Source organism: Bubalus kerabau, chromosome 21 (assembly GCF_029407905.1).
Source record: "Bubalus kerabau isolate K-KA32 ecotype Philippines breed swamp buffalo chromosome 21, PCC_UOA_SB_1v2, whole genome shotgun sequence".
Taxonomy (NCBI): Eukaryota; Metazoa; Chordata; class Mammalia; order Artiodactyla; family Bovidae; genus Bubalus; species Bubalus kerabau.
The window spans coordinates 56,060,663-56,072,923 of record NC_073644.1 but is presented as its reverse complement, the minus strand read 5'-3'; the positions used below and the strand labels follow the sequence as shown (position 1 = coordinate 56,072,923).

General features: G+C 39.4%; 1 protein-coding gene across 11 annotated transcripts in view; it reads right to left on the bottom strand.

Moving 5' to 3' along the window:
* DCC (DCC netrin 1 receptor) overlaps positions 1-12,261 on the bottom strand; it is a 1,416,568-nt gene that overhangs the window by 101,234 nt on the left and 1,303,073 nt on the right. For all 11 annotated transcript variants that reach the window (XM_055559274.1, XM_055559275.1, XM_055559276.1 and 8 more), the window contains one exon: positions 6,200-6,362. In XM_055559274.1, the coding sequence (XP_055415249.1) occupies positions 6,200-6,362 (163 nt within the window). The remainder of the gene's footprint in view (positions 1-6,199; positions 6,363-12,261) is intronic.

Sequence of the window (12,261 nt, the reverse complement as noted above, 5' to 3'; positions counted from 1 at the left end):
ACCATCTTTTGGACACTTTGGGAGAGGAAGAGGGTGGGATGATTTGGGAGAATGGCATTGAAACATGTATAATATATATGAAACAAATCACCAATCCAGGTTCAATGCATGATACAGGATGCTTGGGGCTGGTGCACTGGGATGACCCAGAGGGATGGTATGGGGAGGGAGGTGGGAGGAGGGTTCAGGATGGGGAACACGTGTACACCCGTGGCAGATTCATGTTGATGTATAGCAAAATCCATACAATATTGTAAAGTAATTAGCCTCCAATTACAATAAATTTATATTAAAAATAAAAATTCTCATAAAAGGGGAATTTTATTTCTATTTAAGTTTATATCTATATGAGATGATGGATATTCACTTAACCCATGTAATCATCATTTCATGATGTATAAAAAATAAATAAAAATAAAAAATGAATGAAAAAATGACATGGCTTTTGCATCACTGGAGCAAGGAGCATGCACTGGGGCATGGCACGTAAGAAAACTGAAAAAGTAGAGAGGACTAAATGGTAACAGATATAGTTAAAACACCAGGAAGTCCCTGGGAAATTGCAGAAACATTTTTATCTCAAGAGTTAACAGTAAGCAGATTTGTTACTTTGTAGATCACACACTACGCATAGTAATCACTTGATGTGAATAATAAAAATTTGTCATTATTGACTTGGAAATATTTCAAGGTTTCTTTACTGACTCCTTATTTGCTATCTGTTCCTAACTTTGCAAATAATCTGTAACTCTAAGAAGAGTTTCTTTCTTCATTTTTAATTGGTCTGTTGGGGATGTGAATGGGTAAGAACCAAATCGGTTGGGCACCCATTTTACTCCAGACTGTAGTACACATTTAAATTTAATGTATTCAGACAACTCTACCCATGTGTCCATGTGGTAGTCATGTGTCCAGAATTTCCAGGATAGTCTCTCTGTCAAATATTTTGCCTTAAGTATCTACAGATACATTCTAACTTATAATATATGTTCTACATTTTAGCCAGGGAAATAGTATTACTTCATTAAAAAGCTCTTAAAGCCCCCATCAATTTAAGCCTGAAAACACAAATTTTCCACTTCATTAGAACTGGCTCAAACGTGTTCCTTTTTATAGCTGAGTAATATTCCATTGTATATATGTACCATAGCTTCCTTATCCATTTATCTGCTGATGGACATCTACGTTGATACAGGGCAAAAACCATTACAATATTATAAGTATCCTCCCATTAAAATAAATAATTAAAAAAAAAACTGAGGGAAACACACACACATAAAATTTCCATACTATGATATTCTACTATAATCTCACTAATTCAAGATGTGCAAGGAAGTCTCTTCAAAGTAGTATGATTTTAAGTTAGTAACCAAAAAAGAAATGTAAAATTATTTTTATTTCATGTGAATTTGAATCTAAATGCTATCATGAGATTCTATAATTTAGTAGTAGTCCATGTGGAATTTTGGTGGTAGAGAGTTGATGCTGCTGCTACTGCTAAGTCGCTTCAGTCGTGTCCGACTCTGTGTGACCCCAGAGACGGCAGCCCACCAGGTTCCCCCGTCCCTGGGATTCTCCAAGTAAGAACACTGGAGTGGGTTGCCATTTCCTTCTCCAGTGCCATCTCCTTCTCTTCATGAAAGTGAAAAGTGAAAGTAAAGTCGCTCAGACGTGTCCAACTTCCAGCGACCCCATGGACTGCAGCCTATCAGGCCCCTCCGTCCATGGGATTTGCCAAAGAATTGATAGAAAGTATTTATTCCCACCTCTTTGAGGAAGGGCTTCCCTAGAAGGGAGAGGCTACCCACTCCAGTATTCTGGCCTGGAGAATTCCATGGACTGTATAGTCCATGGGGTCACAAAGAGTCGGACACTACTGAGTAACTTTCACTTTCACTTTATTTGAGGAAACTGACAGAGATTAGGTCTTCATTTAGGTTTAATTAAATACCAGTAATTTAATTAAAGAGGTGGTATAATCAGAACTCAAACTTGGGTTCTAACTTCTGTTAGCTATTTTATAACATAAAACCTAACCAACTAGAATATGAGTCAGACAAGATAGCTCATTACCTCATCATTATATAAATCACAGAACAAAATGTGTAGACACTAACGTGAATGAAGCATTACTGATAGTACACAAAAATATGCTCCAAATCCATTTGGATATAATTCAAGTCCTCCAATAAAACACAAAGACAATTTACATTCTCCAGCAGTTCTAGATAAAGAAATATTGAAGAAGCCCATGGATGTTTCCTACTTCACCTTATTAATCACTTTAAACTCCCATTTCTGAGAGGCCTGTAATGGACATTATTTCTGTTTCAAATTAGAATTGATTTTGCTTTCATCTGCATTATATAATTTGTTCTACAAAGTTCAATGGTGGTGGTATGGGGAGAGGTTCTCAACAAAATCAAGAAAAGCTCAATTAAAACTCAAAAATATCTTAAAGGAGAAGTGTTTTTTTCTTTGTTAACACATACAAACAAAGAGACCAAGATGCCAAGTAAATATTAAGAGACTTAGGAGATGGGGTGAGGAAAAACCTAAGGCACAGTAACATAGGAACCATAGATCAACTTTCCTTAGACTTTCAATCATTCATGGAGTGATTTATTCTTTCATTCATTTCCTAATTTTAAAAACAAGTCAGGGACTTCCCTGGTGGTCCAGTGGCTAAGAATTCACCTTGCAAAGCAGAGGACACGGGTTTGATCCCTGGTTGGGAAACTAAGGTTCTACACGCTCAGCCTCCCTGGTGGTACAGTGGATAAGAATCTGCCTGCCAATGCAGGAGATATGGGTTTGATCCCTGGTTGGGAAACTAAGGTTCTACACGCTCAGCCTCCCTGGTGGTACAGTGGATAAGAATCTGCCTGCCAATGCAGGAGATATGGGTTTGATCCCTGGTCCAGGAAGATTCCACATGTCACAGAGCAACTAAGCCTGTGCTCCACTGCTACAGAGCCCGCATGCTGAGCTTACTGAAGCCTGTGTGTTCTAGGGCCTGCGAGCCACAAGTACTGAGCTCTCATGCTACAACTACTGAAGCCTGTGCGCCTAGACCCCATGCTCTGCAATAAGAGAAGCCACATCGAAGAGCCTGCGCTCTGCAACCAGACAGTAGCCCGCTGTCCGCAGCTGAAGTAAGCCCAAGGGCACGAACAAAGCCCCCAGTGCAGCCATAAACAAACAAGTTAATTAATTTAAAAAAAAAACGATCCCACATGATCTGGAACAACTAATCATGTGTGCACCAACTACTGAGCCCCTGTCCTCTGGAGCCCGTGTACTGCAACTTCTGAGTCCGTGCAGGACGCAACAAAGATTCCCCGTCGTGCAACTAAGACCTGATACGGCCAAATTGATTAATTAATTCAAAAAGTAAATTAAAATATAAACAAGCCACTCCAGGGTTCAGCCTCTTCTCTTCCTAAAAAAAAACCTTTAAGCTCCTAACAAAGTGCTTAGGGTGCGGACAATTTGAGAGTTTCTCAAAATAGCATCAAATCCCATATTTGTAATATGGAGAAGATGAGCGTTCTCGGCAGAAAAACAAGATAGGTTCAGGAATCCAGTTCATCTAATCAGTAAGACCCTCAGATATTCTTCTCACAGCGATGAACATGATGAAGTCAAAATACCACGCTACAGATGATTCAGTTCATTCAATTAGTTTTAGTGAATGCCTCCGTGTTTTTAAAACTGGCATGAAGTAAGGCCTGAAACCACCACCCTCCTTGCGTCCATTTCAGTGAATCTTTCTGAGCCCTGCCTCAGACACCTGAGGCTTTGATTTTCCACTGTGCTTTGTTTACAAAAGCCCTTTCCTGGGATTGCTGGACCAAGATTTGTTCAGTGACTTACTCAGTCACAGTGATTTCCCCCCAGAGGCTTACTAACTGCCCAGCACTGTAGAAGCTCAGTATGTGATTGTGTCTGTTAGTTGCTCAATCTTGTCTGACTCTCTGTGACTCCATCGGCTGTAGCCCACCAGGCTCATCTGTGTATGGAATTCTCCAGGCAAGAACACTGAAGTGGGTGGCCCTTCCCTTCTCCAGGGGATCATCCCAACCCAGGGACTGAATCTGGGTCTCCCGCATTGCAGGCAGATTCTTTACCATCTGAACCACCTGGGAAGCCTTAAGACTTCCCTGAAGGCTTACACAGGAGACCTACCCTGTAAATCTCACTCTGTCTGATTTCCTATTGGGGAACAATGGACCAGCACACCAGATATCATCAGCTTCAAGACAGTCTAGTCAAATGAATGCAGCCGGATATAAAATTTGACCTGCCATCTAAATAAATGAAATGCAAAGACTGCTTCTATATCTTTATTTTACTTTCTACAGTATGGAAATCTTCCTGTATATTGTTACTAAATACTTTACTTAAAAATGCTAGAAAATACAGTAGAAATCACCAAACAGGACCATAGGATTTTTAAAAAGAGAGAAAAGCGGAGGTATTGGCCAGGGAAGACAGAAGATTATTTGCTGGAGAGTCTTTCTCTAGCAATGTGTGTTGTATACAGCTGTCACACCGGCCACCTGTGAGCCCATGCCTCAGGCCAAAAACAAACAAAAATTAAGGGAAGAGCCTGTTATAGCCAATCCAGTGAGAATAGCACAGGTGAGAAAAACCATATCAGGCTGAATTTGAAAAGTACTAGACAGGCAAGGGAGAAGGCAATGGCACCCCACTCCAGTACTCTTGCCTGGAAAATCCCATGGATGGAGGAGCCTGGTAGGCTGCAGTCCATGGGGTCACGACGAGTCGGACACGACTGAGCGACCTCACTTTCACTTTTCATTTTCATGCATTGGGAAAGGAAATGGGACCCCACTCCAGTGTTCTTGCCTGGAGAATCCCAGGGACGGGGGAGCCTGGTGGGCTGCCGTCTATGGGGTCGCACAGAGTCGGACACGACTGAAGTGACTTAGCAGCAGCAGCAGCAGACAGGCAAAGAGGCATAAAATAACCAGAAGATTATTGCTGATTCCCACAACTGGCTGGTACAAGGTTAATATGCTGGTTAGAGGGTATTGCTGGGAGGCGATAAGCTGAATCAAACCTCCTTTCCATTTCAAACTTTGTACTTTGATGTATCATTCTCATATATATTATTATTACCTAGAGGTGCATGATATGAAAATATTTTTAAGACCCTCAAAATTTTTAATTTCTGAAAGTCAACCAGAGCCAGGCAATCTGAATCATTTTGAATTTCTGGAATCTCTCTTCCATCCTAACTACTACCTCCAAACTACACATACCATAGCATTATAACTATCCTGACTTTGTAACTATTCTACACTCAGTCATTCATGTGACAGGTATTGACTAAATGCCTATGAACCTCCACGTCAAAAGGGATAAATCAATATTTTTAGAGGAACACACATCTCCAACCTTTCATCCATAATTGCAGAGACAGTCATAAGTAGGGACATGGTGAAGTTCATTTTCTAAGTGTTACTTAAGGAACATCTACCCTCACTTGAACATAAGAATCTGGTCTCAAGGATTAAAATCAGGGCCTTCCCTGCTAGCCCAGCAGCCAGGAACCCACCTTCCAATGCAGGGGACACAGGTTCAAGCCCTGGTTGGCCAACTAAGAACCCACATGCCACACAGGTCAATTAAGCTGGCATTCCGCAACTAGAGGAGCCCATGTGCCACAACTGCTGAGCTTCTGCACACTACCACCAGAGAGGAGCCCGCTCAACAAAGACCCATTGCAGTCAAAATTTAAAAAAAAGTAAAATCAAAGAGAAGTGCAAAGTGTTTGTCCAGGTGGATTCTGCTATTACAGCTGCAAGCCTTTTCCTCACCCACTTATTTTATGGGCCTGGAATGGACAAAAGGCAAGATTTTTGCCCAGGTCAGGAGAGGAGATAAAGAATGCATGGTGAGTCATGAACGTGCACAGGAAGAGAGACATCAAAAATCTAACTCAAAAAGATGGCATTCAGGACTTCCCCAGCAGCCCAGTGGTTAGGACTCCATGCTTCCATTGCAGGGGATACATGTTCAATCCCTGGTCGGGGAACTAAGATCCCACATGCTGCAAGTAAAGATCCTGCATGTAGCAACTAAGACCAGTGGCAGCCAAAAAATTAAACATTAAAAAAAATGGCCTTCAGGTCAAACAGTGACTTTCCTCTGGCAAATAGCTGTTACCTACTTTCTCTGCTGGGCTGAAGAACGCCGGGTGCAAGCCACGGCCGCCACCACCACCACCAGCACTGTGATGATGCCAACGGCAACCACGATGATCACAAGCAGGTTGCTGTTCTTCTGAGGAGTGACGCTGCCGTGTGGGGGGTGCATCTTGCCAATGGGTGGTTCTGGAGAAAGACAGGCAAATGGAGATCAGTTTAAGGACATGTGGCAGCCTATGGCATATCACACTTGGCTAAGGATTCAGAGTTCCTATTGTTCTGGGCATTCCTGAAGCTAGGGGGAAAAAAGCAATTAAAAAATGACAGGAAAGATCTAAATTATCTACCCACGATAAATGAAACTAAGTCCACACAGAAACTTACAGAGGAATATTCATAGCTACCTTAATCAAAATTGCCACAAGTGGGAAACCCCAGAGCCATCAACTGATGAATGGCTGGAGAAATGTGATATATTCATACAACAGAATACTATCCAGTCATAAAAAGAAAGGAAATATTAACACGTGATACAAAATTCATGTACCTAGAAGTTGTTATGCCAAGTGAAAGCAGCCAGACACAAAAGGCCACATGTTGTATGATTCTACTTATGTGAAGTTGTGGGTTTCCCTGGTGACTCAGTAGTAAAGTCCACCTGCCAATGCAAGAGACTCAGGTTCGTTCCCTGGGTTGGGAAGATCTTCTGGTGAAGGAAATGGCAACCCACTCTGGTATTCCTGCCTGGAAAATCCCCTGGACAGAGGAGCCTGGTGGGCTACAGTCCATGGGGTTGCAAAAGAGTCGGATGCAACTCAGCAACTAAACAACAATTTACGTGAAATATCCAGGACAGGCAAGTGTATAGGGAAAGAAAGTAGTTGAGTGTTTGCCAGTGGACGTGAGGAAAAGTGATTGGTGAAAGACTGCTTAATGGTACAGGGCTTTGCTTTGGAGTAACGAAGATGTTCTAGAAATAGATAGTGGTGATGGTGGTAGAACCTTGTGAAAATGCTAAAAACCACTGAGTTGTGTACTTTCAAAGGGTGAATTTATGGTATGTGAATTATATCTCAATGAAAAAATATAATTAAGCTTTCATACGGAATAGAAAGTGGGGAGGACGGGAAGCATGCTGCTTTGGGTGATAAGAATTCCACCATGACATGAATAAGAACAGGCTGAGAAAACATTATTTATTTGATGCTGTGAAAGACAAACTGTTTGACACCCATCACTCACACTTTCCATTCCTTTAAAGCAGTTATCTATAAAGCACATTTAATTTTCAACCTGTCAAGGGTGCATGAGTCCTACTTAAAAGCAGCCACAGGGTTAGAAAGAGTGCCATAAAGCTCTAATATAATTTTTTTTTCCTGTTTTGCAACTGTACCTCATGGCACACAATATTTAAGTGAAAATAGCAGAATGATAATTTGCTTATATAAACAAGCATGACTAATGAGCCTTTAAATGGCTTTTTTGTGCCTTTATCTGTAAAATGGAAATAATAATATTTACTGTATGTACTTAATGTCACAATTAGAAAAAAATACATGCAAAACAATTATCTCAGTGCCCTATACAGAGTAATTGCTTATAATATCACTATACTGCTGAAATATTAAATAAAATTTTGCCTAACTTAATAATCTACCATACCATTTGGTATACTTTTGGTGTGGACTTCTAAACTCCAAATTTTCTAGAAAGCTTGTAGATAATATTCAATGTGAAAGATATAGTAACTTGCTTTCACAAGTGAATATAATAACCCAGCACTTGCCTCAAAAGTGAAACACTATCTTTTGATAACTTATCTAGGAATCATTGGGGGTTTTTTTTTGAAAAGATAGTCACCTAATTTTAAATAAATTATTATTGACTCAATATTATTGGAAAAAAATAAATGCTACCAATATAACTTGAATCTCAGGGGCAGGTAATTCATCAAGTCTTTACACAGTACTTTCTGTTAAAAGATTCTGATTATAAAAGAAAGAAATAAGGTTTCCTTGAAGCAACTTTTTCCATTTATGACAAAGGAGTGAGGCGAGTAATGAAAGGTCAGAACTTTCTGTTAGTTTTACTTACAATTGAAAAAATCATGTTCAGTTGTACCTCAATATGCCCTTTCTGTTCTTAATAAATTAACTGATTGGTATAAATTAACCTGTTATATGACAGCATACAATGGAGGCATTTGGGGAGCTCATGGATTTTATTACTTTAATATAAATTTAACAGTTCACTATTTCTGACAAACTTAGTTTGAGTCATACATGGCAGTAACACTGGGTGAATATTTTTTAAAACCATGTAAATAGGAATTGCTTGGACCAGAGAAGGAAAAAAAAATTCCTATGTGTTAAATGTTCTGTCTTCCATTCCTGAAACATGTACCCTGTGTGCGTTATAGTGATATGAACAGAATGTCAGATTTCTTCTCACTTGGGATCAAGGCATAGCTAATAGCAGAGAGATGCAAAAGCTCCATTTCTGGAAGAGGAGAGAAGGAACAACAGCCAGATTATGAAACCACTAAAAACTATTTATGGGACCACATATATACATATGATTTCATAATAATTTTTATGCCATAGTCTTATATATTATGCAGTCTGAGAATAATTCCCAAATTAGAATACTGATTGCTCATCCCCACCTCCCAAAAAATAGAGGCATAATCGTTGCTTTCAATTCACTGTTTTATATATATATATATATATATATATATATATATATATATATATATAAATTACCTCTACAGTGTGCTTTAAAGAAGAATTCATGTAAAAAGATGTAACATGAAGATATAATATGAGGTCACTGACAGAAGATGGAGGTCATTAAAAACCTCATTATAGAAGTGACATTTAAGCTGAATTTTAAAGTATTGCTAGGAGTTAGTTCTTGTTCCCTTACGAGGGAACTAACGGCAGACAGTGTGTGTGTCTGGAACATTGGGAACAAACAGGAAATGGCACAAAATGAGGCGGGAAAGATAAACAAGACCCTGATCGTATGAGCCTTGTAGATCCAATTCAATCATCCTTGGTAAAGTTACAAATAAGAGTTTTCAGCAAAGTGACAGGCTTCGTTTGTTCTAAGAAGATATCTCTTCCACCTGCATGGAGAGGGCTTGGTGGTGGGAAAACAGAGACCAGCTAAGAGGGTACTGTATTCACCAGGTTAAGAGGAGATGATCCCTTAAACTGAGATGGTGGCAATTTCAGTCAAGCAGAGAGGACAGGTAAAACATAGAGCTGGTAAGGAAATGAACAAGGTGGATTGCACATGGGGGAGGATAGAAAGGAAGGTTCAGGCCTCAGCAACAGTCCTGATGTCTAGGGTGCAGGAGACGGCGAAAGTGCAGGCAGACTCAGTAGGGCAAGAAGAGAGGTTCAGTCTTGAACTGAGGTCTCACGATGAATCATAAAGAGGCAGCTGGAAGGTCTGTGTTAGAGATGTAACTGTGGGAGCTGGCCTATCGATGGAATCTGAAGCCTGGGAGTGGAGATCACTGAATCAAGGGTATACAGTGAGCAGAGATGCTCTCTCAAGACTAGTGCTCTAAGTGTTCAGGTAGAAGGCAGGGACCTGGCCAAAGAGAAGTCAGTATCAAATGAGTTTCCCAATGCTTATTGACAACGGAAAACTTTTTTCGCAGAGCTTCTCAAGGGACCCATGTACCTTGTAACTACTTCTGGAGGTTGCTAATCAAGATGAGTGGTTTTTAAACTGGGGAGATTTTACCCCGCAAGAGGAAATTTGGCAGTGCCTAGAGACAATGTGGGTTGTTTCAGCAGAATGGAGGGGAAACACTACTGGCACCTGGTGGATAATGGCCAGGGATGCTGCTAAACATCCTACGGAGCACAGGAGGAGCCCGACGACAAACAGGTTATTCAGTCCCAAATGGCAATAGTTCTGTGGTTGAGAAATCCTGATCAAGCTGAACACTGCCTATGTTCTCATGAAAACTGAGATCCAAAAATTTAAGTAACTTGATTCACACATTTCTAAACCATGACAGAGCCACTTCTAGTACCTGGAGTTTGGGATTAGTCTGAGGTCCTTAACATCAAACTCCAATACTTTGGCCACCTCATGCGAACAGTTGACTCATTGGAAAAGACCCTGATCCTGGGAGGGATTGGGGTCAGGAGGTGAAGGGGATGACAGAGGATGAGATGGCTAGATGGCATCACCAACTCAATGCACATGAGTTTGGGTGAACTCTGGGAGTTGGTGATGGACAGGGAGGCCTGGCGTGCTGCGATTCATGAGGTCGTAAAGAGTCAGATACAACTGAGTGACTGAACTGAACTGAGCTAAGATAGTAGGTCGGCAGAGCCTCTTGTAGACTAGAAATTGAGACCCCTGAGATGCTCCAATTATCTTTACATCAGGGAATTGAGTGTAAAATTTTATTTCTGGACCTTTCTTTTGGCATTAAGGTGTCTGTTGGGTGCCCTACAACACTTTAACAACCTCAGAATGACCATCTCAGGCAAATATGGCAAGAGCTTCTCTATATACTCTATTTAGATTAGTTAAAATGCTATTGAGTTAAATAAACAAAGGTTTTCAAAACTGGAGGGCAAATCATGGCTTTTTCTCCTAACCACAGCATTTATTTCATATTTTGTAGAATACCAAATATGATTCTAAATACTAAAAAATTAATCAATAACATTAGTTTTAAAATAATGCTTCACCAAAGTATCACATCTGTCAAATTAAGTTTTCAAAGGTTGAAGTCAATATAACAACATTCTTACAGGGTTTGTAGATTTCTTTACCAATATTATTAATTTTGAAAACTATGGAAAAAGCTACCAACATAATTGGTGATTTATCTTCCCCACAAGAAAACAATTGAATTGAAGTAATTTTCACTGTTGTTATCCTTCAGACAAATATAAACTACAAAATCACATTTTCAGAAGTTGAAGATTCTCCTGCTGTAAGAAGGTGAACCATAAAATTGAACACATCATAAAAGTAAAATACTATCATATCACTGCATATTAGCTTTGATTCTACCTGTCATCAGAAAATAATTTAGGAAGCCTCTTCAGTTTCCTCAATTTAATTAAGGGCTTCCAACTTCAAGAATAAACATGAACTATAGCTTTGTTTTTCTTTATTTGAATTCCAAGAGTGTTGTTTTTAAAAGAGTGACACATGAGGGAAAGTAAATGATTAGCAAGCTCTAAATTTATTTGCAACTGGCTTGAGTGTTCTGACAGTAAACCATTATTCTATTACAATCCTTTGAAGGATGAATCCAGCAAGTAAAAGGAGAGATAGGAAACCTTTATAATTCTGTCACTGCATAAGGAGATGTATGAAATTTTCATTGTATGTGAGGTTCAAAAACTCAAGATTTTAAAGTGTTCTTGTTGATGCAGCCTACTTTGCAAAGGTTGGGGGGGGCAGTGTTAGAGTTTTATCAGTCAAGGTGTCATTTGTATATATAATTTGAAAATATACCCTCTTCTTATGGTATAAGATGTTGGCAGAATTTTAATTAGGAAGGTAGAGTTTTCAAATGCCTTTGCTGACTTACATATAAGAGCACAAACTAAAGGCAAATTACATATTAATATTTACCATCATTTCCTGGATAGCGAAAAAGAATAGGAAATAGATTAAGCATGCCCTCTACCATCTATGTCTCTGAGGTTATCAAATCACCTTAATTAATCATGTAGCCTGTAATAATTAGTTATTTCAGTAGCGTCTCTAGAAATGTTTCAGGTACTTTGTTCATCCCATTCATTTAATAGGAAATGCCTAAAACATCATTAAGTGATGCAGAAATCTGAGAAGGGATAATGCCAATAAGCTATCTAAAATGGCTCAACATCATTGGATGTCATTTATCTATTTTATCTTCATGACTCTCTCCTGTGAGATAATGTATATCAGATCAAATTTAAATACAATTATATTTCTCACTAGGAATCTTAAATAGTAAAAACAAAAATACAATGACATGCATTTCTCTCAGTTACTGTCATTCTCTTCATCTGAAGTCTGACTTCTATGAAAAGAAAAGTTCTTATCTGTTGACTTA